Source organism: Choristoneura fumiferana, chromosome 24 (genome assembly GCF_025370935.1).
Source record: "Choristoneura fumiferana chromosome 24, NRCan_CFum_1, whole genome shotgun sequence".
In the NCBI taxonomy this organism is placed as follows: domain Eukaryota; kingdom Metazoa; phylum Arthropoda; class Insecta; order Lepidoptera; family Tortricidae; genus Choristoneura; species Choristoneura fumiferana.
Window position 1 is genome coordinate 9,818,930 of NC_133495.1, and position 25,778 is coordinate 9,844,707.

General features: G+C 38.0%; 1 protein-coding gene across 1 annotated transcript in view; it reads left to right on the forward strand.

Annotated features, from left to right (window-relative positions):
• LOC141441545 (serine protease inhibitor dipetalogastin) overlaps nucleotides 1–25,778 on the forward strand; it is a 120,489-nt gene that overhangs the window by 84,327 nt on the left and 10,384 nt on the right. The window contains exon 3 of the mRNA XM_074106312.1: nucleotides 25,455–25,595. Coding sequence (XP_073962413.1) covers nucleotides 25,455–25,595 — 141 coding nt within the window. The remainder of the gene's footprint in view (nucleotides 1–25,454; nucleotides 25,596–25,778) is intronic.

Genomic DNA, 25,778 nt, shown 5'->3' on the forward strand with positions numbered 1-25,778 from the left:
ACTCCTCGAAGGAGGATTATGCTTTAGGTCATTAATTTTGTTTGTTTTAAACGCGACAGATTTAATAGACATAACAGTGCACGTGTATTTATACTAGATCTTTATCGCTTAATGATCTATGGATCAATGATCGATGGCGGCGCGTGGCGCGTCGATCCTGTCTATAACCGTTAACGTGACAACTTAGATTTAATTATGTTAATATAGTGTTCGATTTTACCTTGATTAATTGAGGTTTTTAGAGTTCCATCGACTAAGGAAATAAATACGTAGTAATGGCATTGACCGACAAGTATATGCGAGCGCGTGAGCACGTGTGTGTGTTATGTTGTATATGTGAGTATGTGGACCAGAAGCATTTTGAAACCTACTCATAAATATATAATGCGAAAGTTTGTGTGTGTGTGGTGTGTGTTGTGTGTGTGTGTGTGAATGCTTGTTACTCCTTAACGCTAAAACGGCTGGACACATTTAGATGTAATTTGGTACGTAGATAGCTGGACATCTGGAATACGCATAGGCTCTTTTTATCCCGATATTCCCACGGGACAGGGATAAAATCTTGAAATTTCAACGCATTTTTGGACAGTTGTTTAACACACCTCAGTGAAGACCACGATATACATTTTTTGAATTCCCAGGGAATTTCGTAAAATCCCGAATTTCATTTGTGATACCAGATCGAATTGTTTAGGCGTGCGAAGCCGCGGGTAAACCCTAGTTGTTAATATTATGTGTTCTTAATGTACAATAAAGTGTAGGTACTTATACTAAAACAATACTAAACATTACGTCCCAATCCTGATCGATAATTACGTTAATAATATTCTTAAAGTTTTCCTTCGTTGTATTATATAAAAAAAACTCTCTAACACTGTTTTACGACGGAACCCAACAAATATTAAAATTTTATCTTCATGAATAATTTCACAAATAAATTAACACGTTTATTTTAATCATGCATAATTTGAAATCGTGATAGTATTTTAATTACAACTCAAGTAAGACTGGTTCAACCTCATTAATTAGTTTAATTAATTTAAAAATAACAAGTGCGGCTAATCAATTGTGTAACAGCTGTTTTCAAAATAGTTTACACGTTGGTATCGGTACCCACCAGCATTAATATCTGCCACGCGGAGCGTGCAAAACATCTGACACGTCCTTACGGCCTTACAAATAGAGTCGTATCAGATATTTATGCACGCTTTTTGTACTTGCCTGCTTTTCGTTTTCTGTACTCTCATTCCAGTCAAAGTCAAAATATCTTTTATTCATTTAGGCTAAAACAAGACTTAATGAATGTCATAAAAAATCTACCACCGGTTGTCATCTAAACTAACATTTCCGTCCCAAATTATCAAGTACATAATTATCATGCCATCAAACTTTAAGGAGACGGTCCTGGCTGGACCACCAGGTTATCACTATCAGATTATTTATTTCAGAAGCCATACAAAAACGCGCCGTGGTGGCCTAGTGGTTTGACCTATCGCCTCTCAAGCAGAGGGTCGTGGGTTCAAACCCCGGCTCGCACCTCTGAGTTTTTCGGAATTCATGTGCGGAATTAAATACATTTGAAGTTTAACAGCTTTGCGGTGAAGGAAAACATCGTGAGGAACCTGCACAAACCTGCAAAGCAATTCAATGGTGCGTGTGAAGTTCCCAATCCGCACTGGGCCCGCGTGGGAACTATGGCCAAGCCTTCCCATTGGCCGTGTTCTGAGGAGGCCTGTGCCCAGCAGTGGGACATATTAGGCTGAGATGATGATGATGAACAAAAAAACCACGGCAATGTTGAACTTTGAAGCGCAAAAAATAATTGCATTAAAACGAAACCTTAATTGGTTGCATTCTTTCGCGACCGCAGATATTACACGGTACCCCTTTGACCGCCTTTGTCCAATCACATTATAGCGGGACGAAAGCAATACGAATATATCCGGTAAAAAATGCTAAAAGAACTTAATTCATTTCATGCAAGATTTTAAAACGCCGGCCGGTAACTGTTTCTTTGTGCTCTCCGCGCTTTTGTACATAAATCGCATTTTTTTTTATATTTCCGCACCCCTAAAGTACCTTTTTTTTTTACAATAACCTAACCATAAAAATTTTTATTTTTAATACAAGCTTTTTTTGCTGACTGTACTTGTTGTTGACTGTACTTGCATTGGCACGCAAACTACATTTTGCATACCAAATTCCAGTCGATGCTATTAACCGTTGAAGAGTTCCGTCCTGCGGAGACGATCCTGGCTGGACTACCTGGACGTATTTGGGAATAACAGCGTGATGTTTGTGTGTGTGTGTGTATGTGTGTGTATATTTATATTTTCGGGGATCTCGGAAACGGCTCCAACGTTTTCGATGAAATTTGGTACGAGTATGTAGGGTTTTCGGGTAAAATAAATCGACCTAGCTTGGTTTTCTTTCTGGGGAAAACGCTTATTAAAGAGTTTTAGCCCGAGCTAAGCTCGGTCGCCAGGTACTTTTATTTTACCCAGGGAAACTACCCAATGAAACACACGTTTCTGGTGCGCTATTTTACTTTGCGTACGCCGTCGCGTCACGTATACTGTGTTACACTGAACTCGGTTTTTTACATAACCTTAGCGGTAAATCTTTGCATACGGTGTTATAAAACTGCCTGTTTACGCTGCAATTAAGTTCGTGTGTTGACTAACTGTTTAATGAAATATCTGTTTGGCTAAGTATAAACATTTGTTTAGGTCATCTTTATTATATTTGGCCGTAGGACGTTCATTAGCTTTCCCCATAGACTCAAATTGCTTCGGTTGGCAGCGGTCTGCATCCACCGTGAACCCGGTGTTTTAACCAGGTCATCCGTCAATCTGGTTGGTGGGTGCCGGGTGGGTTATTTAGGTACACGCATTATATACAAATATGTTATAACAAAAGAAAAAAAAACTAAATGAACTTATTCGAAGCCTAAATTAGGAATTTGTTGATTTTAGATTTGATTTAGTATTTTTACAAGGTTTAATTTAACTTGTCATCAATCTTTTAATAATTGAATTGACTTAAAATTTGTTACAAATGTGAAATTTGCGTGACAATTAAAAATCTAGACACGGCAGTAGCGGGTCAAGCCAAGTTCAATCTAACATAGTATTTGCACAGAAGTATCCAGGCAAACTTGTAAATCTATATTTTTTGTTGCCCTCGACTTTGTCTGCGAATAACTCGTGGACCAGATCGCGGGGGTTTTGATAGTATAAAACTATCCTATATCCTTCTCAGGTCTCATTATGTGTTCCCTTCTTTCGCAGACAGAAATATCATAGAATTTAGTTCCGCAGAAAATGTCTCAATTAATATAATTTGGTTCTATATATACAGTTCGCCCAAGTCTTGTCCCTGGTATTTGGTTCTTGTATTTTTAGAATATTATTGCTTCAATGATTATTTACTCGAATGAAACATATTTCATAGAAAAATAATTCAATGACTTTATAAATCTCATTTTATATTTCATGAACTTGTCAATTATTATTAACAAATATTGCTCATTCAGTTAGTATACGTTAGAATAGGTTAGAAATCGCTGCTAGAAAGTTAAAATGTCGCCTGTAAAATGACATACAACCCTCATACTATTTCATAAATCATATCTTACCTTATCTTTAGGTACCTACTTAATTTAACACAATCGGTTGAATAAGCGTGAAAATTCCATACTTAATAGTTTAACATGTATTTATGTAAAAGTCGCGCATACTGTGAACGGAGCGATGTAGCTTAGCGCCAACCCACATTTTTTGGGCACGATGCCACACAAGGCCGCGCGAATTAAACGCACAAGTATTGTGCTCATTTAGGGTTCCGCGGTTACGAAAAAACTTACGAACACAAAAATATTTTTGCAAAAAAGTTTTTATTTTAGACACGAAACATAATAAAAAAATTTTTTTATTCGACTGGATAGCAAACGAGCAAGTGGGTCTCCTGATGGTAAGAGATCACCGCCCATAAACATCTGCAACACCAGGGGTATTGCAGATGCGTTGCCGACCTAGACGCCTAAGATGGGATACCTCCAGTGCCCGTATTTTCCCCGGCTGTCTTACTCTCCACTCCGAAACACAACAGTGCAAGCACTGCTGCTTCACGGCAGGATTAGCGACAGATTATGCAATGTTGAAGACGACTGGCATCGAGTAAGCGTATCACCGCTTACCTGTGGCACGCACGCTGCACCTACATAGCACTCCACTTGTTTTTATTCTTACGTGGTTCGCACGCAGGCCAGCGTGGAATTACACACACACACACACACATACACACACACAATAAACGAATGGCTGTTTATTTCCTACTATTTCTTTGTTTATTTCATTGCATTGATTTGCATTTATACAAAGAAGGCGAGAGATTAAGATAAAGAAAGCGAAGCTATTATGTTATAACGGGTGTGGCCTGTAATACGAGCAAAAAATTAAAACATAGATCGTCCTCGTCAAACTGGATAACATTAGTTTAGCGACTTTTAAAAATAATGGAGTCTTTGTATTTTCCTTTCTTCATACAAATTAAATACTGCTATCAATGTACGCTATCCTAGAACCCAACTGACGTCGCCTGTCACGCTACAAACATCAAGCATTTCGCTTTACATTGCTTCTTCAAATAAACTCTTAAAAGTTGTATAAAAAATCAAAAACTAATTATTTTTAAAAGTCGCTGAACTAATGTTGTTCAGTTTGAGGAGTATGATCTGTTTTAAATATTTGCTCATATTACAGGCCACACCCGGTATAGTATTCATATTGCTTTGCAAGTTCGTGCAAGTTTCTACACCATAGAGCATAGAGAGCTTTAGTATAGAGAGGTATATCCATACTAATATTATAAATGCGAAAGTGTGTTTGTATGCTTGTCCGTCTTTCACGTCAAAACGGAGCGACAGACCGACGTGATTTTTGGCAAAGAGATAGTTTATAGGCCAGAGAGTGACATAGGCTACTTTTTATCCCGGAAAAATGCAGTTCCCGAGGAAAATGAATTACGAAAAACCAGAGGTGCGAGAGTTTAAGTGAATGGATTACACACACAACTAAAAAATAACTGATTGCGCAACAGGAGAATGAATGAAATTAATGAGTAGGTAAATGTCAAAATCCTGCTGTCATTAGGTACACGACATGTTGTAGCTGTATGCTTAATCATTCACTTGCAACTCTCATGGCCCTATCTATGTCGGCGGCCGATTGTAAAATCCGCCAGATCACGAAATTCCTAGGCATATCGTGAAATGGCGCCATTTCATGAGTTGGCTAAGGGACATCCGCCATATCGTTAAAAACTCACCGTTTAACGATTTGCCTAGTGACGTTTAGGCAGATCACGAAATTCCTAGGCATTTCATAAAACGCTGCCATTTCATTATTTGACCTATTTAAGCAGATCATCAAATTCCTAGGCATATCATGAAACGCCGCCATATTGGTTCTGGCATTTGGTCGGCCGCTACCGCGGCACGCTCGCTTCGCTCGCTCGGCTCGTGCGTTGTGGTCACAATTCATACTAACTTCTCCTCGCTTCGCTCGTCGTACCTATCTAAATTTTTATTTTTTTCGGCATATCACGATATGCCCGGTATAGAGCTAGGAATATCGACGAATGCGTTGCACTAATCGATCTGCCGTATTATTTCTCAGGCACATCGTGATATGCCTGGCCAACTTTTAGGCATTCATGAAATGCCGCCATTTCACGATATGCCTAGGAATTTCGTGATCTGGCGGATTTTACGATCGGCCGCCGACATCTATACCAATTAGTACAATGGTGCTAGTATTGTTATCTACGGAACCGCTATAACTTTATTAGACACACTTATTCCATTTTGTTACACAGACTGGTTTTTGTGAGCGCAGTCCAGTTTGTTGCCATTCATAGTATAATATGTTTTTATTTAATATGCAAATTGAAGCCGTCTCCTGAGACAATTTAATAAAAAAGCGGCTAAGTGCGAGTCGGACTTCCTTGCGCGAAACGCTCCGTACTAAATAAAAAAAATAAGTATAGAGAGTACTTATAAAATTATGGCAAGTAAATGTAACAATAACGTCCTATCTCAGATTCGATAATTTAATGATATAAACCCAGATAATTCCGGGCTAATTCGTAGCCCTTCCTCTGGGCCCGGTTTCTCGAAGCATATTTGATAGTGTTTTGTCTCATTTTCTCATACAATTGGGTACCTTAAGTTTTCTAGGATGATCCATATTATATTTTTATCGGTAGTATTAGACTTAAAATGTAACTCACTCCTGTAGATAGATTTTTTTTCACTTTCCGTTATTTTGCAAAAATAAATTGAAACTTTATTTCGGCAAACCATACGTTTCGTGGGATTAATAGGTTTTGTGCATTGGTCTGTATGTTAAAAGAAGAGGTTGGACTGACAGCTGTCAGTTGTCAAATGTCGCCATACGTACGTACGTGTGTGTAGGTGTGTGTGTACGTATGTGTTGTTGGCATATTTTAGTCATGAAGGTAAATTTACGAGGTCTACGCCCCATAAAGCGACTAAAGTATTAATACCTACGCTCTATATATTTAAGCACCTGGGCGACCGAGCTTTGCTCGGGCTGAAAACTCGTAAAAGAAAGAAAGAAAGAAAAATGAAAGAAAAATTATTCATTACCGGTCCCAACAGTACCACCACCAAACACAAAAAACAATAATATATTACTATACAAGTAAAATCACAATAAATTTGTATGGTGATGACACCAATTGTCACCGAAAAAGGGTCTCCACTCAGCATGTGTTGCTACACAGTGGGTGCAGCAACGCTGATTTTCTGCAGAGCCCAAGATTTGAGCTAAACGACAGCTCCACTTGTTACATTATAAATTTTATAATATAATTAAACAGGTATTTAAATATTACCCAGCCAAGACTAAGGCTACGTTTTAACCAAGTGACGGACATAAGCACAATGCAAGAGCATGGTAATACTAAAAAAATAAAAAAAAAACAAAAATAACAATATTATATGCCAAACCCCTACACATACAGCACAGGATATTATCAGACATTATTAGAGGAAGGGATTTAGCACTGTACGAACTGACTGAGTGTTACTTTTTCTGCACATCCAGAAATATTCTTGAATTTATATTTAAAAAGAACCAATCGTACTGGAATTCCTTATTTGGTGGTGGTATATTGTTCCAACATTTTCGTGGCAGCATAGCGGAAGCTCCCACGAAAGGCAGCCGTACAGTGCTTAGGAAATATTAATCTCGTGGCAGACCTAACCTCGCGCTGAGAAATGATGAGCCTCTCAAACAAGTATCGTGGCCGCTGGAGGTACACAACGCCGAAGAGCAGACCAGCTAGGTGTAACGAGCGTCTGGCATCCATTCTCAAAAGATCACTTTGGTCGAGATATGGAGACACGTGCGTTCTCGGAGGGATTGAAAAGCAAAAACGAGCACACAACACAAACAAGACAACAACAACAACACAACAACACAAGACAACACACAACACAACAACAACAACAAACAAGAACACACAACACAACACAACAACAACAACAGTAACAAGCGAAAACCCCTACATACCAATTTTCATCGACATCGTTGGAGCCGTTTCCGAGATCCCCGATATATATACAAGAATTGCTCGTTTAAAGGTATTAAGTAGATTATGTATAAAAGAGAAAGAAGTAATAATAATAACAACCGATCGATTTATTATTCAAATCTGATATCGATGAAGATAAAACTAATTTACATTGATCTGATATGCATGTTATTGGCACATTCATGAGACACGTTTTATTACTATGATCGATCTATTCTAACACATTAGAAAACTAAAGCGTGAGAATTCAGAATTTAAATTAACAGCCAGGTTACAAATTGCTCGCCTGCAATTTTAGTTTCCTGTAATAAATAACACGTAAAATATACAATAATTAACAAAAATAAATAGGAATAGCGAGTCAGCTCGTTGAAGTGGCAATGGGCGGGTCATATAGCACGGAGAGCGGATGGCCGTTGGGGCCGAAAAGTTCTCGAGTGGAGGCCGCGGATCGGCAAGCGCAGCGTAGGACGTCCACCAACCAGATGGACGGATGACCTGGTTAAAGCCGCAGGTTCACGGTGGATGCAGGCCGCTGCCAACCGAAGCAACTGGAGGTCTATGGGGGAGACCTATGTCCAACAGTGGACGTCCTACGGCTGAGATGATGATGATGATGATGAAATAGAAATAGAACTAAAACGAACTTATTCTAATCCTAAAAATCTATATTTACAAATATCATCCAAGTCGTTGCTATTGGGCAGGGTGCCCATAAGGCTGGCTGCGTTTCCTCGTTATATGGCTATGCCAATACGTTGACCGAGGAAAGAGCCAGCCCTATGGTCACCAGTGGAACGGGCAAGCTTCTTTTCAAAAAAATAGTTTTTGCTTCGGTTTCCTGTTGTCTTCAAAATTTGCTAGTTGAATTTGACCCACATATAGTGATCGACTTGCACTATGAGTACGAAGATCCTCTTAAGAGTAGAGGTGAGACGTACTAGGCAAAACGCGGACTGAGTCTTGCGAGTACGCGTCCACAAAAAGACTAGATCCAAAGACTAGGTCCACGAGTATCTACGAGTACTTAACTCAATTGACTCATTGCGTAAACAAAATGATTCCCGTAAATGCGCTCCCGTGATGGCGTATAAACCGTACTAGTTTTAGTAGTTTTACGAATATCGAACTACCGAATTCCGCGTCATAGTTCAGTCTTCACACTTTATTTTTTTTTTATTTTAACTTATATTAAATACCGACTAAAAACTTCCCTACATACTTTATACAGGCTTAGGACTGTCAGCAATTTTTATAAATTTTTCATTAAAAAAGTGTACATAAATGCTTGTTTTCAAGATGGCGGAACGTTGTCAGCCGCCGTACTCGTAAATACTCGTACGCTAAAAGAATCGCGGGCGGGAACGCGTACTCACGCGTCCAAGCCAAAACCTATTCCAGTAAAGACGTCTCACCTAGAATTTAAAACTTAATCAGGAAAAGTCTTAATTCAATTTATGCATAACCATTAACATTAAGCACATAAGAATGTCAAAAAAAAAATCTACCACCGGTTCGGGAAAACTTCTTGTTGTTGGCATTAGCTTACATTTATGAACTAGGTAGATTTAGTACAGACGTAGTGAATAATGTTTTTACATCGTATTTGGTCGGAAAATTTCGTATTTATGTATGCTTTCTCATCTAGCTTACTGAAGTTTACTGGAGCTAATTGAGATAGAAATAAAAATACGAACATATTCGACAAAACACGATGGAAAAACATTATTCAATAGATCTGTACATATACTGCAAATTGAGATAAAGATGATAATGTATGTGTAATGTGTAATGTGTGTGTGTGTGTGTGTGTGTGTGTGTGTGTGTGTGTGTGTGTGTGTGTGTGTGTGTGTGTGTGTGTGTGTGTGTGTGTGTGGTGTGTGTGTGTGTGGTGTGTGTGTGTGTGTGTGTGTGTGTGTGTGTGTGGTGTGTTTTTTTATTGAAATAAACAGCTTTTTTATGTAATAATTAGTCAAAAAATATATAGTCATCAAATAAGCTGGTACAAAAATGATTTTTTTATGTAAAGAAAAACAAATAAATAAATCATCAATCCTTTGTGTCGTAAATGACCTTTATACAGTTGATAATGAAAAATAAATACTTGATTGTACTAGTTCTATCCATATTAAACTTGTAATCGCTACTTCAAATCCGCTCTCTAGCAATATCAGAAGTTATTTTAGAAAGTAGACTAAAATTTACCACTTTTATACCACCCCCAATCTCCGAGAGTTTTGGGCCTGAATTTTTGAGAAAAATCAGTTAAAACTCTATACCTAAAGATTACAATGTCTAGGAAATACGGGACCCTCTCAACGCAAATTTAATCCGCACTTGTCCAGTATACATTTTAGGTTCAATCTTTTGAAGTCAGTCAAAATTAAACGCTATCAGCTATGTATACACATGTATACAAAGTAATATAGCAAATTTCTGCAATCATAAATTGCCAATACGGGCCTAGAAAGCTGCAAAATGGCCACTTTCTAATACAAGATCATTTGCTATGTTATGTTATTTATAACAGTGGAATGACAGAATGAGTCCATATCGTATTTAAAGTTTCCTTTCCTATAAATATTCAACGGATAATTATAAGCTGCTATGCTATAAAGAAAATCTTTGGCATAACAGTAACGTTTACAGCTCATGTGAAAAGCCAAATAAGTGGTCTATCAATTTTTAAAGTTACTGCCCGCAACGCTCCCGATGTCATCCCTCCAACGCATCTGAGGTCTTCCAACCGGTCTCTTGCACCCCCACGGCCTCCATTCCAGTAAAGCCTTGCACCACGAGTCTGTTTTTTGGGCAACGTGACCAGTTCATTGCCACTTCAGCTTAGCTTTAGCTTTTTGCTTTCATTATGTTTATTCCAAACAGATTAAATGGTATTTTCAATGTACGGCATCCAATAGCCTAAATGACGGATTTCGCAATACATTGCTTGTCCAATTAAACTTTAAACTATAATAAAAGCTGTAGAACTAAATTAGCTCAAGATGAAGAGTGGAAGCTGTGGTTTAACTTTTTGTTTCTGTTACAGGGCCCACCCTGTATAAAGTTATTTTAAAAAGTGTGGCATCTAGCCCTATATGGGTAAGGCCGCGAATTTTGACCAATGTGACATAGAAATAACATAAAAAAAATACGTGACGTTACCATAAAACGTAACGCAAATTTTTATAAAGCCTAGATCAAACTGGTAAAAATTCCCATTAGATAACGTATGTATGAAAAAAAATACATCTCATATAATAAAGTGAAGTTTTTATTTTTACTAGAACTTTCTGACGATACTGATCTTAAATCTGTCCTATATGAGATCTATAGAGCTAAACATGAGAATGTGAAAGTAGAAGTACCTCTAGTTGACGAACATCTTTCCAAAAGTGTATCTTTACATGCCTCTCTAACACTGACAATAAGGTGCACATTTATAAGCATAACGAATTTGGATGTGGTTTTTTTTTATTCGACTGGATGGCAAACGATCAAATGAGTAAGAGATCACCACCGCCCATAAAAATCTGCAACACCAGGGGTATTGCAGACGCGTTGCAACCTAGAGGCCTATGATGGATACCTCGTGCCAGTAATTTCACCGGCTGTCTTACTCACCACGCCGAAACACAACAGTGCAAGCACTGCTGCTTCACGGCAGGATTAGCGAGGAAGATGGTGGTAGCAATCCGGGCGGACCTTGCACAAGGTCCTACCACCTAGTTGTGAGCATGCTTGTGACTTCGACTGTACAAGCTATTAAATACCTCAAAGAAATGGACAAAACCCTAAATCACAGGTTTTACCAATTTAGGAAGTAGTATCTTAGTTAAGTGGACAATGTAAAAAGATGTTTTTGGAAATAAATTATTATGATTATTAAGTTTAGGTAACAAATGAACTAAGTAGGTAAGTGAATCTCTCCGTTTGTCTCTCACTTTAAATACGCTATGCATGTAGCAGGACGTGAACACAGAACTCGCCACAATTCTCTTGTGCCGATCCCTGCACCTACAGATTAAAATTATTTAACTTCAAAATATCCATCTAACTAACTTACTGTGCGTGCAGTCATTGGAAACCTAATAATAAACTGGTGTAAGTTAGAATTTTTCTGTGTGAACTTCCCTTTACCACATTTTTTCGTTACGTTATGTACAAAATACGTAGCATTTTGTAAAAATGTAACGTAATCGTAACGAAAGTGTAACGTATTTTATACAAAAAATCGTTTATCATGGTGAATAACGACATTTTGAACATAATAACACATGCCACTTACATGGAAAAGATTACCCTATCGTATGAAAAAACAACCAGTTAAAAATAATCACTACTTACCCTTAAAATCGAACAAGCACTTTCGACGTTTTTTCGAAAAAAAACCTCCGCGTCACTTTTGATGGCTGTTTGTCAACAAACTGATGAGATTTATTTATCTCATCGATGTTGCCCTATTAGAGTATTAGTTGCCAGTGTACAAAAACTAATTTCTACCGAAATTGGCGTAAAGGTAGCTTAAAAAAGCGTCACCTAAGTATTCGTAACGAAAACGTGGTTTTTGGCACGTGAAAAGAAATAAATATAAAACATGAAAATTATTTGATTATCATGATTCCGCAATCGGTAGGACTATCGATATATCATAAAATTTCGTTTAAACAAAATCATGATCATGAGAAGTTAAATAGCATGAAAATAATAAGGTATTAAGTACTCGTGGTCAAAAAAATAGTCAATTTTCGTTACGTTTTTGGACGGTAATATATTTTTATTATTTTTTTAAAAGGGTTTAAATCAATTATCTCATTTGCGACCTTGAGAGTTTATATCGTGTCATATAATAAAAAAAAAATTAAACCTCTAGGTGTTATCAGTTTTTTTTTATCAGCCTTCCAAATTTGAAACGTCCAAATTGGTCAAAATTCGCGGCCTTACCCATATGGTTGTCACCCTGCTATTAAATTTTTTTAATGTTTGGTTTTCAAAAGTTTTTCCCTGTTTATCTAATAATGTGTATATCGCTCTCCCTCTCTCTCTCTTAAAAATAAAAAATGCAGAGTTTTCGACCGACGCGTCGTAAAACATGGCGTCGCTTTGATGTAACAACCGACTAAACACATCATTGAAGTATGTTATTTTATTAAGCTTAACGTCCGTTCACATGTTTTTGTATCAATTCAATTAAACTGCTTCCTGGAAGTCCAGAATTGCTGGCGATTAATTTGACGCTGTCGCAATTAAATAAATACTTTGGCTACTGTATTATAAATATATCAGGAAGCACTTTACTATGACAGGACGAGTTACCAGTTATCTTTAACCTATCGTTGTACGACATTTCTTTCTGTCACTTTTCGTGTGGGTTGAAGTCAAGTTGAAGTATTATAAATAGGGTTAGGATTCTCGTGGCATTTTTGGATAAGTAATGCAGAGGAGTCTGCAGTATACTGTTCACTATGTAGCTAACTATCTTATATCAAAACCAAGGACTCAAAATATATGTATACTGAATTCCATCTAAATCGGTTTAGCAGTTTAGTCGTGAAGAGGTACCAAATTGAATTACCAACTTTCATACTAATAATAAATTAGTGGGATATTAACATGAATCTCAGTATCTAAACAACTAATTCAATAAATTATGATTGCTTTTTGGAGTCTTTTCGTATTTTTTATTTCAACTCCAAATTTTTTACTGTACGGTCATCCCGTGAAAACCATATCAGAGATGTCGCTACTAAACCAATCATAATTTGATTGCTTAGTAGCGACATCTCTTGTCTGGGTGAGCGGTTAGTTCCGAAAGAGTGTCGATGCCTCTCGATGAGAGCTAAACATAGACGTCGCTAGTGCTGCTGCTTAAGTAGCCTAGTAGGAAAAAAGCAACTTGAGATTATTGTGCATAGGAGGAATTTGTGTCTAGACTCCTGTCCAGCGGTGGCGTAGGGGTTATAGCACGCAGCACGGAATGCTGAGGACCTGGGCTTGATTCCCAGCGCTGGTCTCTTTTTCTGGTTTTTCTGTGCATCCATGTCTCAGTTTGTACTTTCGATAATTCAATAAAATTAAAGTTTAAGAACTTCTGATTTTTATAAAAAAAAACAACTGTCAACAAACAGATTATAATATTTAACGGAATGTTATACTATGATAGCTTCTGTTTCCAGGAAGCAAGGTACAGTTAGCACTGAGCCCTGTTTAACCACATTATCCTCAACTCCTGTGTGTAAACAAAATCGTCTTTTCTCAGAAGTGAAACTGGGGCGAACGGTATTCACTGTATCTTTCCAACATCGTGCTCTCGCCGTCTTGTTAAGGGGGACTGAGCGGCATCGACTGAATAACAGCTATTTATAAATATATATATTTTATATTTAATATTCAAGTTTTTTTAGGACCTTACTTTTTGTTGCCAGTACTTACATTGTCTAATCTACATTTCCGTACCAAATTTCAAGTCGATCCTAACCATTGAGCAGCTCCGTCCTGTGGAGACGATCCTGGCTGGACTACCAGGATGTCAGTACCAGATTATTGTATTGTCGCCGGATTTTTAACTTCCACGATTTGACCCGCACATACATACCTGAAAAGCGTAGTGGTTTGACCTATCGTTTCTCGAGCAGAGATTCGTGGGTTCAAACCCCGGCCCGAACCTCTGAGTTTTTCGAAATTCATGTGCGAAATTCCGTTTTGAAATTTAACACGAGCTTTACGGTGAAGGAAACTGTGAAGTAAGTCAATGGTATGTGTGAAGTTCCCAATCCAAACTCATTCTGAGAGGAGGCCTGTGCCCAGCAGTGGGACGTGAATAGGCTGGGATGGATGGATAAATGGAATACATACCTACACCATAATTGCATACATTGCACGTTAAATAAAAGCTTGTAAAGATATTGCAAGATTTATTTACGTTCTAACTACTTATATATATTTAGAACCCATCTAGGTATGTCATCTGAGCACAAAAAAAGTGCATTTAAGTGGCCACACTTATAACTCACGACTTAATTGCATCGACCGGTTGCCCGCAACTCTCAGTTTGTTCCACCTGGGGGAGGTCTGCCAACGCTTCTTCTAGTTCGTGGTTGCCACTACAGTGCCTCTAGTCTCTAGTGTGGCGTTTTAACAAAACATTCGTTTACTATTCGAAGACGTAAATCGAGCGATCGATCGTCGATCGTAGCCGCCACACACAAAAGTTGTTGCGCAAATTTGCCGCTAGAGGCGCTGTCCGTGTTTCCATACAAATTGAGATTTTAACGCGAACGCGATCGAGACGTATTTTGTGAACGGGAAAATACACTAAGCGTACTGGACTTCTGATAAACCATAAGGAAGGATAATGGCATCCTGTTGAATACCTCTCCTGCAGCGCTTCTCAATTTTTTTTGTCGACGGAGCTATATTTGAAAACTAATTATTTACCGGAGCCCTAAAATAGTCAAAAGCAATTAACTTCATGGGTTGTACTCTGCAAACTTGCGGTACACCGTAAGTATTTATTTTGATTTGATTTGCGGAGCCCCGGTAGAAGCTTGGCGGACCCCCAGGGTCTTTGAGAATGGCTGCTCTACTGTATTAAGTTCATTATATGCGTTTTTTTTTGCTTTTTCAATAATTCGCTACGAGCTTGCGTCATTATCGAAACTTAATTTTTTTGAATAGGAGCCTTTTTAGGGTTCATTTAACATCCCATTTGAATCCCTATGCGACGTGTCGGAGTTCTTTTTTTTTCTACCTTTCTGTATGTCCATAAAAGACCACGCAAGTCGGCAGATAAATACTTTCGGTATCAGTAAGTCGTTGGGGCATTTAAATTACAACATCTGACACGTTTAAGTATTTTCATGGTTTTTTTTTACATTTTTGAAAATCCGTAAACATCTTGACTGAAAGAGGAAACATTATATTTTTTTTAGGGTTCCGTACCTCGAAAGGAAAAAACGGAACCCTTATAGGATCACTTTGTTGTCCATCCGTCCGTCCGTCTGTCGACCCTTTTTCTCAGGAACGCGTGGAGGTATCAAGCTGAAATTTATACCAAATACTTAAGTCCCTTAGAGCTGTGAAAAAATCAAACTTCTAAGCCAACGCAATCAAAAGATACAGCCGTTTATGCCGCAAATTTCCGTAAAATTTCGAAACTCGCAAGGGAATCAAAACCAACAGGGTACTTCCCGTAAACTCAGAATCTTGAAATTTGGTACGAAATAACGTCTTATAGCACAGATAAAGTAAAAATTGCGAAACCCGTGTCAACTAATCTACAAAATCTAATAGCTCCCCACGGCGCTTGAGTCAATCCCAATTTAGCATCACAGGCTCCCCTACTATGTGCATGGTCACCGCACTTTTAAATATTCATGGAGGCAACGCGGTCCGTTTTGAATTCAAATCGCGTTGTTATCACAGTCATTATCTTAATTCGTTGTTTTCCTCCATACATCATCCCGTTTAACGTTTAATTGTTTGTGGAAATAGGTCGCTGTTTACACTCACTTTTGTTTTAATTGCCTACGTTTAGTTGTAATAATAGGGTTAGTCCCTTCTGAGCGGACCCATAATTCTAACGCCCGCGAGGATAGAAGAAACCGGTCGTCAACTACTGCTCGGTTCATCATCATCATCGTCAAGTAAGTCTGCTTGTTTGTTGTTGTCTGCAGAAAGAGTTAAGAAGTTTAAGAGTCCAGCCGTTTCAGCGTGAAGAAGTAAACATGCTCACTCACTCACTAACTCACAAACTTTCACATTTATAATATTAGTAGGATTTAATACCACTCTTTACTACTGGCGTGCTAAAGGAAACTTTCCAAATTAGCAAAATTTTTCTTACAGGAAAATTTCGGAAATTTATCAGAATTTTGTATGAGGATTGAAACTTATCGTTTCTTAGATTTAAATTACTATACATATCTTTTGAAAGTTTCCAGAAATTTCCCAAATATTTTAAAACTTTTTGTAATCTTTCCGTAACTTGCACATCTGCACTCTTTATCCGCTTCGCTCGCGTTAGTGAATAAATCTGGTAGGCATCGTACTTTTTAGGATTCCGTAACCAAAGGGTGCTAACATAACCATATTATTGAGACTCCGCTGTCTGTCTGTCTGTCTAATTTAAATCAATAAATACAATTATACTTAGAAAATATAAATAAAAAAATGACTAAATGATTGTCCGGGTAACGTTGTTTCGTATTTCTCCAAGTCATCCTCAGCTAGAAACATTGAAGCGTACCATATACAAATGAAAGCAAAAACAATAACAAAAAATAATACAATAACACAAGAACAACAAGAACAACATTTTACACAGTGTGAAACCAAACAAATTCAGACCATAACAGTTAATTTCAATTCAAAAGCAACCCGGAACAAGCAACAGAATCAGATTGCCTATCCTTTGGACAATACTTTAGTGCTGTGCCACAGAAATGTAACCTTTATTTTAAAAACTGCAAAATGCAAAGTCCTCTACAACAAATAATATTACAATACTCTTTGAATTAAACAGGGTGCTTTTAGTATGCGCGTTGACCACAAAGGTACGTTGACGATGTCTCTAAAAGCATTATTAATGTATAAAGAAAAAATTATAGTCATTGTCTAGGGTTCCACTGCTGGGCAAAACCCTCTCCCTCGGATTTTAAACTTCCCCCGTCGGCAGCTGTCTTGCTAGTCGCCTTTGAATGCGTCCAGAGGCTGTATTGTACGTTTCTGACGCTCGCGATCGCAATCAGATGACAGATTTCGCATACAAAAACTGTCATTTGATTGCGATTGCGAGCGTCTGAAACGTGAGACAATACGGCCTCTGGTCGTCCCGCTAATTCCTTCTCAGTCTGCCGCGTTGCCGTTGCGTTGGTGTTGCCATCAACGGCAGCGGTGATTGTCGTTCAAATTACACATACGTGCCAAAATCAATTCGATCGCTAGAAAAGATTAAAATCTGGGTTTCCAATTCTGATATCAACAAACATGCAAGCAAACAAACAGCAGATGAAATTAAAAACGTTTGAAAGTGAAAATGTTCGTAGGTACAGTCACCAGCACTAATATCTGCTAGAGTTCAAAGAGTATACAACATAGTTATTATGAACCTAATTGTATTAAATTCTGCATTGTAATAATTAAGATAAAATTATTGATCTATTTTGCCTGAAACACAGGAATCTTAGTTCAGGCACACGTATATATGTTCTAGTATATCCTATTATTGTTGTACCTTCGGCTTCATGACAAGAAAATTAGTACGGGCAATGACTCATTTACCGACCACGGGTTTCATGACAAGCACATTAAGGTCGAGGGTTTTATTTGGGGGGTTGCAACCAAGGTAGCCTGCATGTTACGACACTGTTTACGAACAAGTGTGATGAAAAATGCCTGGAATTGAATTAATTTGGAGAATTCCAAAAAACTGGAGAAAATTTCGTTTTTTTTTAGATTTCTGGCACAACACCAAATATTTACTAATGCGGTGTCACCCTCTAGGTAAAGATATATATATTTTTAGTCATTCATAACTTTCACGATCTTTAACGAAATTATGATTATTTTTTGTAATTTTTTCTTTAATTATAAACTGTAGTTTTTAAGTATTTTATTTGTAATTATTTTATTGTGAAAAAATGACTTTCTGCCAAGTCTTGCGGCGCATTATTCTTCTTGGCAATGATGGTCTTTCCGAAAGCGCTGGTAGTTTAAAAAATGACGTGTAAAAGTGCCCATTGCGGCCTATTCACTGAATAAATGATTTGAAATTTGATTTCAAATTTGATCTTGGTCGAAAAAGAAAGATGTAATTTGTGCCAGTAATAAAATTCCGCCAGTTTCAGCACGTCGCCACCGTATCGCAACCGAATCCTCTAAAACTCAGTGTTGCCAACAATAAAATTTAACCCGAGAATAGGCTGAATGGCGTAAATTACCATTTTCGCCAACAATGCCGGTCCCCGACCCGTGCGTGCGTCACATTCAAAATGGCGGGACATTTGAATCTAGTGCGCCGGCGCATGTTCTCGCCCACGAGAGTTGCATTACGATTGCGTAGGGTTGTCCAAGATAATAATATAATCCATTAGCTAGTTGCCCGCACATTCGACTGTCTCGCTCGAGAACTTACATCCTACTAGTATCCTACTAAGAAATACCTTATCCTACTTCCTACTAATCCTACTACTATTAGTAATACCTATGTATTATACATATGAAAGTTTGTGAGTGAGTATGTTTGTTACTTCTTCATGCTGAAACGGCTGGACGGATTTGGATGAAATTTGGCAAATAGTTAGTTCATAATCTGGATTAAGAAATAAAATTCTTTTTGTCTTGATATTCCCACGGGATAGGAATAAAATCTTGAAATAACAACCGCTGGGCTTAGAGTCATGAAATTGGTATGTAGGTAGCTGGACCTCTAAAATAACACATAGGCTACTTTTTAAAAGCGTTTATTTATCCCGATATTCCTACGGGATAGAGATAAAATCTCTAAATATCATCCGCTGGGTACGGAGTCACGAAATCTGGCACTGTTATATATAATGCAACTTCTATAAAGACCACTACGTAATTCTCACGAGAAATTTGTATATCCAGGAATTTCAATTATATATCTAATGACTTACGCGTACGAAGCCACGGGTAAGCACTAGTACTATGTAAACATTAAAGATTACAATAATTCTAAGTAGTGTCAGCCCTGTGAAAAAACAATGCTTGTTATTCAACGCGCGTTATTTACTATCGATAATGTTTGGCGAGCTTTTCGTCTATTCTTGACCGTGCTTTAAAATTGTATGTTATACATTGACGATTTATTGGGAAGTTCTAAGTATGCATCGTTTTTATCACGCGCAGTGAACTCGATACAGGTAAAAAGTATTGTCGTAGCAAAATCCAAAACTTATTGAGGTAAATGCCTATAGTTTGAAAATAATCAGGTATGCATTATTATTTTAATACGATAATTAAGAAAATAAGTATAAGTATAGTGAACTATAAACAATATTTACACTACCACACCCCCGAGTCGCGACCTTATCATAGCTATATCTATACAACAAATATGTGCTCATGCAGATCCTCCACCTCCGCACTGTAAGAACACACACATACATAGACAATAGCTATCATAAGATAGCGGGGAGCAAAGTACCTAATTGTTGAAAGTTCATTAATATGAACCGCCGCAAAGTAACGCCTGATTCAATAAATTAATCGATATCAGTTCACGAGGAATCGCAAAAAAAAATCCGCAAGCTCGATCAGAAGCGACATGTTGAGTTTTCCAGATTCATAGAAATTCTTCGCACGATAAGGACCGCTTTATTCAAAGGGAAACCCATACATAAAAGCTAAACGCAAATCAAGCATGTAACACGTCTTTAAAGAAAGTGAAATTTGCGGGACTGTCAAGTACACTCGACAGTACCACTACCATGAGTTTACATTGGCCGTACTCGATAGCGACGGCGTGAATTATTTGTATGGAGAATTATACAGTGCCCTTAGTGTAAATTTTCGGTTCTCGATCGCGTTCGCGTTAAAACCTCAGTTTGTATAGAAACACGAACATCGCAAACGAGCCGCTAGAGGCGCTGTTCGTGTTTCCATATAAATTGAGATTTGAACGCGAACGCGATCGAGACGTATTTTGTAACCGAAAACTTACACTAGGGGTACAGCGCCTCTACAAATAATTTACGCCGTCGCTATCGAGTGCGGTCACTGTAAACTCATGGTAGTGGTACTGTACAGTGACTTGACACAGCGATTTCTACAAAACGTGAGAGAAAGCAACATGCTTATGTTAACATAGTAAACTTTTATTGTTGACCGGGCACGCAAAGCGCGAGCGAAGCGTCTCTGTCTGCTTGGGCAAAAATCCTTTCGTATGTGCGTTTTGAATCTCCGTCTGTTTTCCTTTGCAGGTCGCATTTCTAAACCGATTTTGTGAAAACACATGAATATAACAGAATAAGATGTACAAAGGCGAGGTTTAATTGTATCAATCTGAAATTAATATCAAATCGAATTTGAAGCAATTAAAAAAAATCTGACTTTCAAGCTTTACTTCCCATAATACGGTATTTGAGTATTTTTTATATGTATTATAAATTAACAGCCTTATTCATAAAAAAATCCTTAATTGAGGTTTGATCGGTCTGTTACTTAGCAGACTGATTAAGCTTGTTAGACGGTTGTCAAGAAGTAAAACCATAAACGCTATTGCTTGTAAAGTCATAAACGCTTGCTAGCAGTCTGCTAGTTGTTGAGCTGCTGATAGACGGATTAGACGCGTTATGTTGGCCACCTTGACAAATCAAAGACAAAAAATGGCCTAATCGATAATTTAAAAAAAAAAATGACAGCAGTGACAGCAAATTACCAGGAAAAAAATAAAAAGCGAGATGTTTGTTTTCCCGCCATTTCCGATCCGCATGTTTATGTTGTGCAAAAAGCCATAATTATGTTCAACATCCTTATTTTTTTTTCATATTTATTGTTAATTTATTGTTGCTAATTTAGAGGATTTTTAAATACAAATTCTTGAAAATAAATTTTCCTGTTTTTTTTTTAATCTGCGTAGCCCTGTCTTCACTATAAATATCTTCGGTACCTATGGTTTTTTGCTCTAGTCAAAGTCAGCTGTTCAAACTTGTGGCGGCCATTTTGTGACTTAGCAGAGAGATAAAGGAGGGTCTACGGTCCTCTAACTTTAGCAGAGCCTTGATCGACTGATTAGCGAGGCTCTAACTTTTTATGAATAAGGCTGTAAAACTTTACAATGCCTGGTATCGTATCGAATAGAGAAACAAATTTTAAGCTACCTTTACAAATAACAAAGTTATAAAGGTTTGAAATCCAAGATTAGACAGAGAAAGACATACTGGCATGTGACGTCACACGCTAGTAGCGCCATACTTGCTGCATAGAGAAAAGCGTTTGAGTAAGAGACAGGTATATAGATTTTTCAAAAAATCACTTTAAGTCAGCTGAGAGATGAGGGCTATCGCGTATGAATTCGCCGCTAGAGGCGCTAGTGCGTGAGGTCTCCGAAATGTCAAATCTCATAGTTTTTGGGTGAGCTACGCGGGTTTATTTATAATTAAAATACTTTTGTGAATATTTATTTTGCATTACCTGAAATTAATTATGGCAATTATGCGTTACGGGGCAATGAATGTCTGTGTTTTGGGATCGTTTTGTCTTTCGGAAACTTTTCTCCTTCCTTTTTTTCCGAACAAAACGGGACTACGCAACACTGTGGTTGCTCGATATTTTTATGGTACGGTTTTAAGGTGTATTCATTATGACTTTAATCTAAGCTTTGTTTTCACGCCCGTAATAACAGACCTTGAAAGCCACACTTAAAAACCTCACGCAACAGTGGCGCCATCTAGAAAGACAAAAAACGATAGCCCTCATTGCATAATTTTCACTACTGACGATACCTAAAATATCTAGGGAGCGCGGTGAAAATCAATTCGTTACAGCGTCACGCCACCTAGTTAGAGCCGTAAGTGGGCCACATCCCGCTTTTGCGTGATCTTGATCGCATTGTTGCACCTTGCAAGTGCACTAAGGTCATTATAATCCTCACCATCATCATCCCAGTCTACATACAACCCACTGCTGCGCACACGTGTGTGCGTGCGGCGGGTGCGTGCTACACATTTAAGCCGCGCGATGTACTTTTGTTTGTAGTGAACTTACTTCTCCTATTTTACTATGAAGATGTCAACTCTATATTTTAGTTGAGCGTGCGCGTGTAACCCTTGTTTCGAATCTAGCAGCTTTTATTCTCGCTCTATCCGTGTGAGTTTGAAGTTCTATTCTTGTTAGACTCAGGCCAGGCGTCGCCACAGCTAATGGAGTTCCCTAGTCAATTCAAAACATTCTGCTACTTTAAAAAGAGAATACACACATACAGGCTGAATTTATGTTCGTATAGAACTTTTGTTACTAACTAGACATGATCAAAGTTACGCGTGTTGTGTAGTTACATTGAATTTTAGATTTAATGCACAACAATAAGTCAAGATAATAATAAGTCTATAGATTTAGAGCTGGAATTTTGTGAGTTTACGTAGGTACCATCAGCCAAATAAGTGGTCTATCAATTTTTAAACAAGTTCCTATCAAAGGAATATGTCGCTAAAGTCGAACTTTCAAGTTGACAGACACGTCTATTGGCATTATTGTAAATGTAAAAGTTTGTATGTCTGTCTGTTTGTTTGTTACCTAATAATGTCTAAACCGCTGAACCGAATAGTAACTGCTATCAAAGACATTAGCTATATCATGTCGTACCTATATATAGGTATCTATAAAATACGTGTCTTATTTCTATCAACCATGTCTCTGTACTTAAATCTTAAGAACTTTAATAGCCGGTGGATAGTTTACTAGATTGGACGAAGATAAATGTGTGTCAGACATTCAGCGCTAATGGAATTACCTAGTCGCGCTAGCTTAAGGCTATAGTGTTTCTTTAGAGATAATGCAAGGAGGAATTTCTAGGTACAATCAACTATAATACTTTTGTTTTTGTTTCTCCGTTACTAAACACACCACATCTACGTCTTTAATATTGTAAATCTGTTTAAAATATATACCTCGTTGAGTTTCTTGCCGGATTCTTCTCAACATCGGTTTTTCCGAACCGGTGGTAGATTTTTTTTGACATTCATAAGTGCTTGTTATAGCCCAAATTCAATAAAGATATTTTGACTTTGACTTTGACACACTCTTGTCTTATGGATGGGTGCGGATATTGTGTTGTTGCACGCACGATAGAATCCAGAATACGCAAATTCGTCGAAGAACTAAAGTCACCGTCATAGCTGTAAAAATATGCAAGTTGAAGGGGCACATTGCTCGAAGAACAGATAACCGACCGCGAACCACAAACTCCAGATGCGGACGAAGCGTCGGCAGCACCCACTTAGTTCGACTAACGACATCGTGAGAGTTGCGGGCAACTGGTGGTGGTGGAGGCAGTGGCGATATGTCGTTCATTGTGGCGTTCTAAGGGGGAGGCTTTTGTTCAACAGTGAACGTCTTCCGGCTGATGATGATGATGATGTATGCTCAGGTGTATAAAACTTTGAGGGTTAACTCTCGGAGAGTTTGAATCCAGTTAGAATTTTGTAGTGATACTTATTTTGTGATCTGGGCCTGTCTGACAGTGTTTTATTTGGAAATGTAAAACTGGTTTTGTTAACGTTATCCAAGATGTTAACGTTATCCAAAATGTTAACGTTATCGTTATTATTAGACTGAAAGCCTCATACAGCCCAACTGTTTTATATTTATTTCACGTTAGTTTGACCTAGTAAGTCTTGACTTTTGTATCATACATAGTTCTACAGACCGAGCCGACAACTCTAAGTTTTGTGATTTTGGAAATTACTTACTTAAATTTAAAGTTCTAGTGTGGGGGTGGTGAAAAAGTTACGAATGGAATGGGTGACAGAGCTTTAGCAGCGTTGGCCCTTTGGGCACGGTACCCTAAGCTAGGTAAAGGCGCTATATCTGGTTACAATGTCCTGCAGGCTGTGTATCTTTGTGAGATAAAATAAAATACTTTGTTGCAGTGGATTAAAATAGATCGGAGTTGCCAGCAATTTATTGTCTCGGCTAGCGCATTACTTTTTGTAAAGAGACTTGTTGGCAAAGAGTATATTTTAATAGGTCGTAAATTTTAAATTGAGATTGTTAACATTGGTGTCTTTGCTACTACTATCTCATTCCTAATTTTTTTTAGGGTTCCGTCCCTTAACAGAGAAAAAACTGAACCTTTATAGAATCATATTCTTGTCTGTCCGTCCGTTTTTCAGGAACGCTTTTTTCCACGCACGACTAAAGTATGGAACCAGCCTATCAATATGTATAAAACGAGCCTATCAGTCTCTCAAAGGGTCGGCAACGCACCTGACGTGTTCCCATCAAGTGACCCCCATGCTCGTTTACCCCCTCTTACATAAAAAAACGCGTGGAGATTTTAAACTGAAAATAATATGAAATAAAAGGATTTCGTATTTTGTACGGAATATTTCCAAGTTGAGGTATATTTTATACCTTAGGCTGCTATTTACTCTTAAACTACTAATAATTCTCAAGAATACTTAACCGTTATAGTTTTCCTTGTAAGTTTGATATATAATTACTACCATCCTGATTTTTTTTTAATTTCCACACCCACCGGTTTAAATTTTATGGGGGGCGGGCGCTCGATTTTAATTTCATCACAATCATTTTAGAGTTGAGTATTTTGTAATTTTAGCAACCCCCTAATGGTTTTAAAAGACCTATCCAACGATTCCTCTTCACTATCCTAAGGTTGGATGAGAAAAAAAAATCACCCCCACTTTACGTCTATGGGAAGTACAATATATATATTTTTTTTATTGTACTGTTTTGTCGGCATAGTTTAAGTACATATATATTCGTGCAAAATTACAGCTTTCTAGCAAAGATAGTCCCTGAGCAAAGCTGTGGACGGACAATCAGTTGCCATTTTGGCTACGGAACCCTAAAAAGGTGTTTCCATACAAATAACCGAAAAATCTATAGGATACTTCCGGCTATGCTAGAAACTTGAAATTTGCTACGAAGGTAGATCTTACAGCATAACCAAGAAAAGTTGAAAATTTTTTTTTTGTATCAGTCTTTCATAAAAAAGTGATTCAAAAAGTAGCTGGCTCAAAACCGTAGAGCATGGCGTAGTCTGGTGTTGGAAGCCAAGACCCACTTTGTCCTGATAGTAGTTAGTCATTGTTGATACCTGTCTCTTTCTAAATTTAGCGTTTCTTCAACAGCCTCAACTTGGTGTGACGGAGCGAGGGACGCATCATGCCCGAGGATCTGCGGGCCAGCGCTGCAAGGCGAGCCAGTATGTGCGACCGATGGCTACATCTACCCTTCCCTTTGCGAGATGAGGAAGAAGACATGCGGCAAGGGTAGGTATTTCATCTATTATTATTATCTAGTCTGGGTTGGTGTCCTACTGATCCCATGTCCTCCATTCCCCCCAATCCAAAGTAGCCTGAGTAATAGTCGTAATCATTTAGAGTACTCGTAGTAGGTAGTCATTTCTCTATGTTTTGAGTAGGTATGCCGCCCCCACAAGGAGGCTCGGGGGG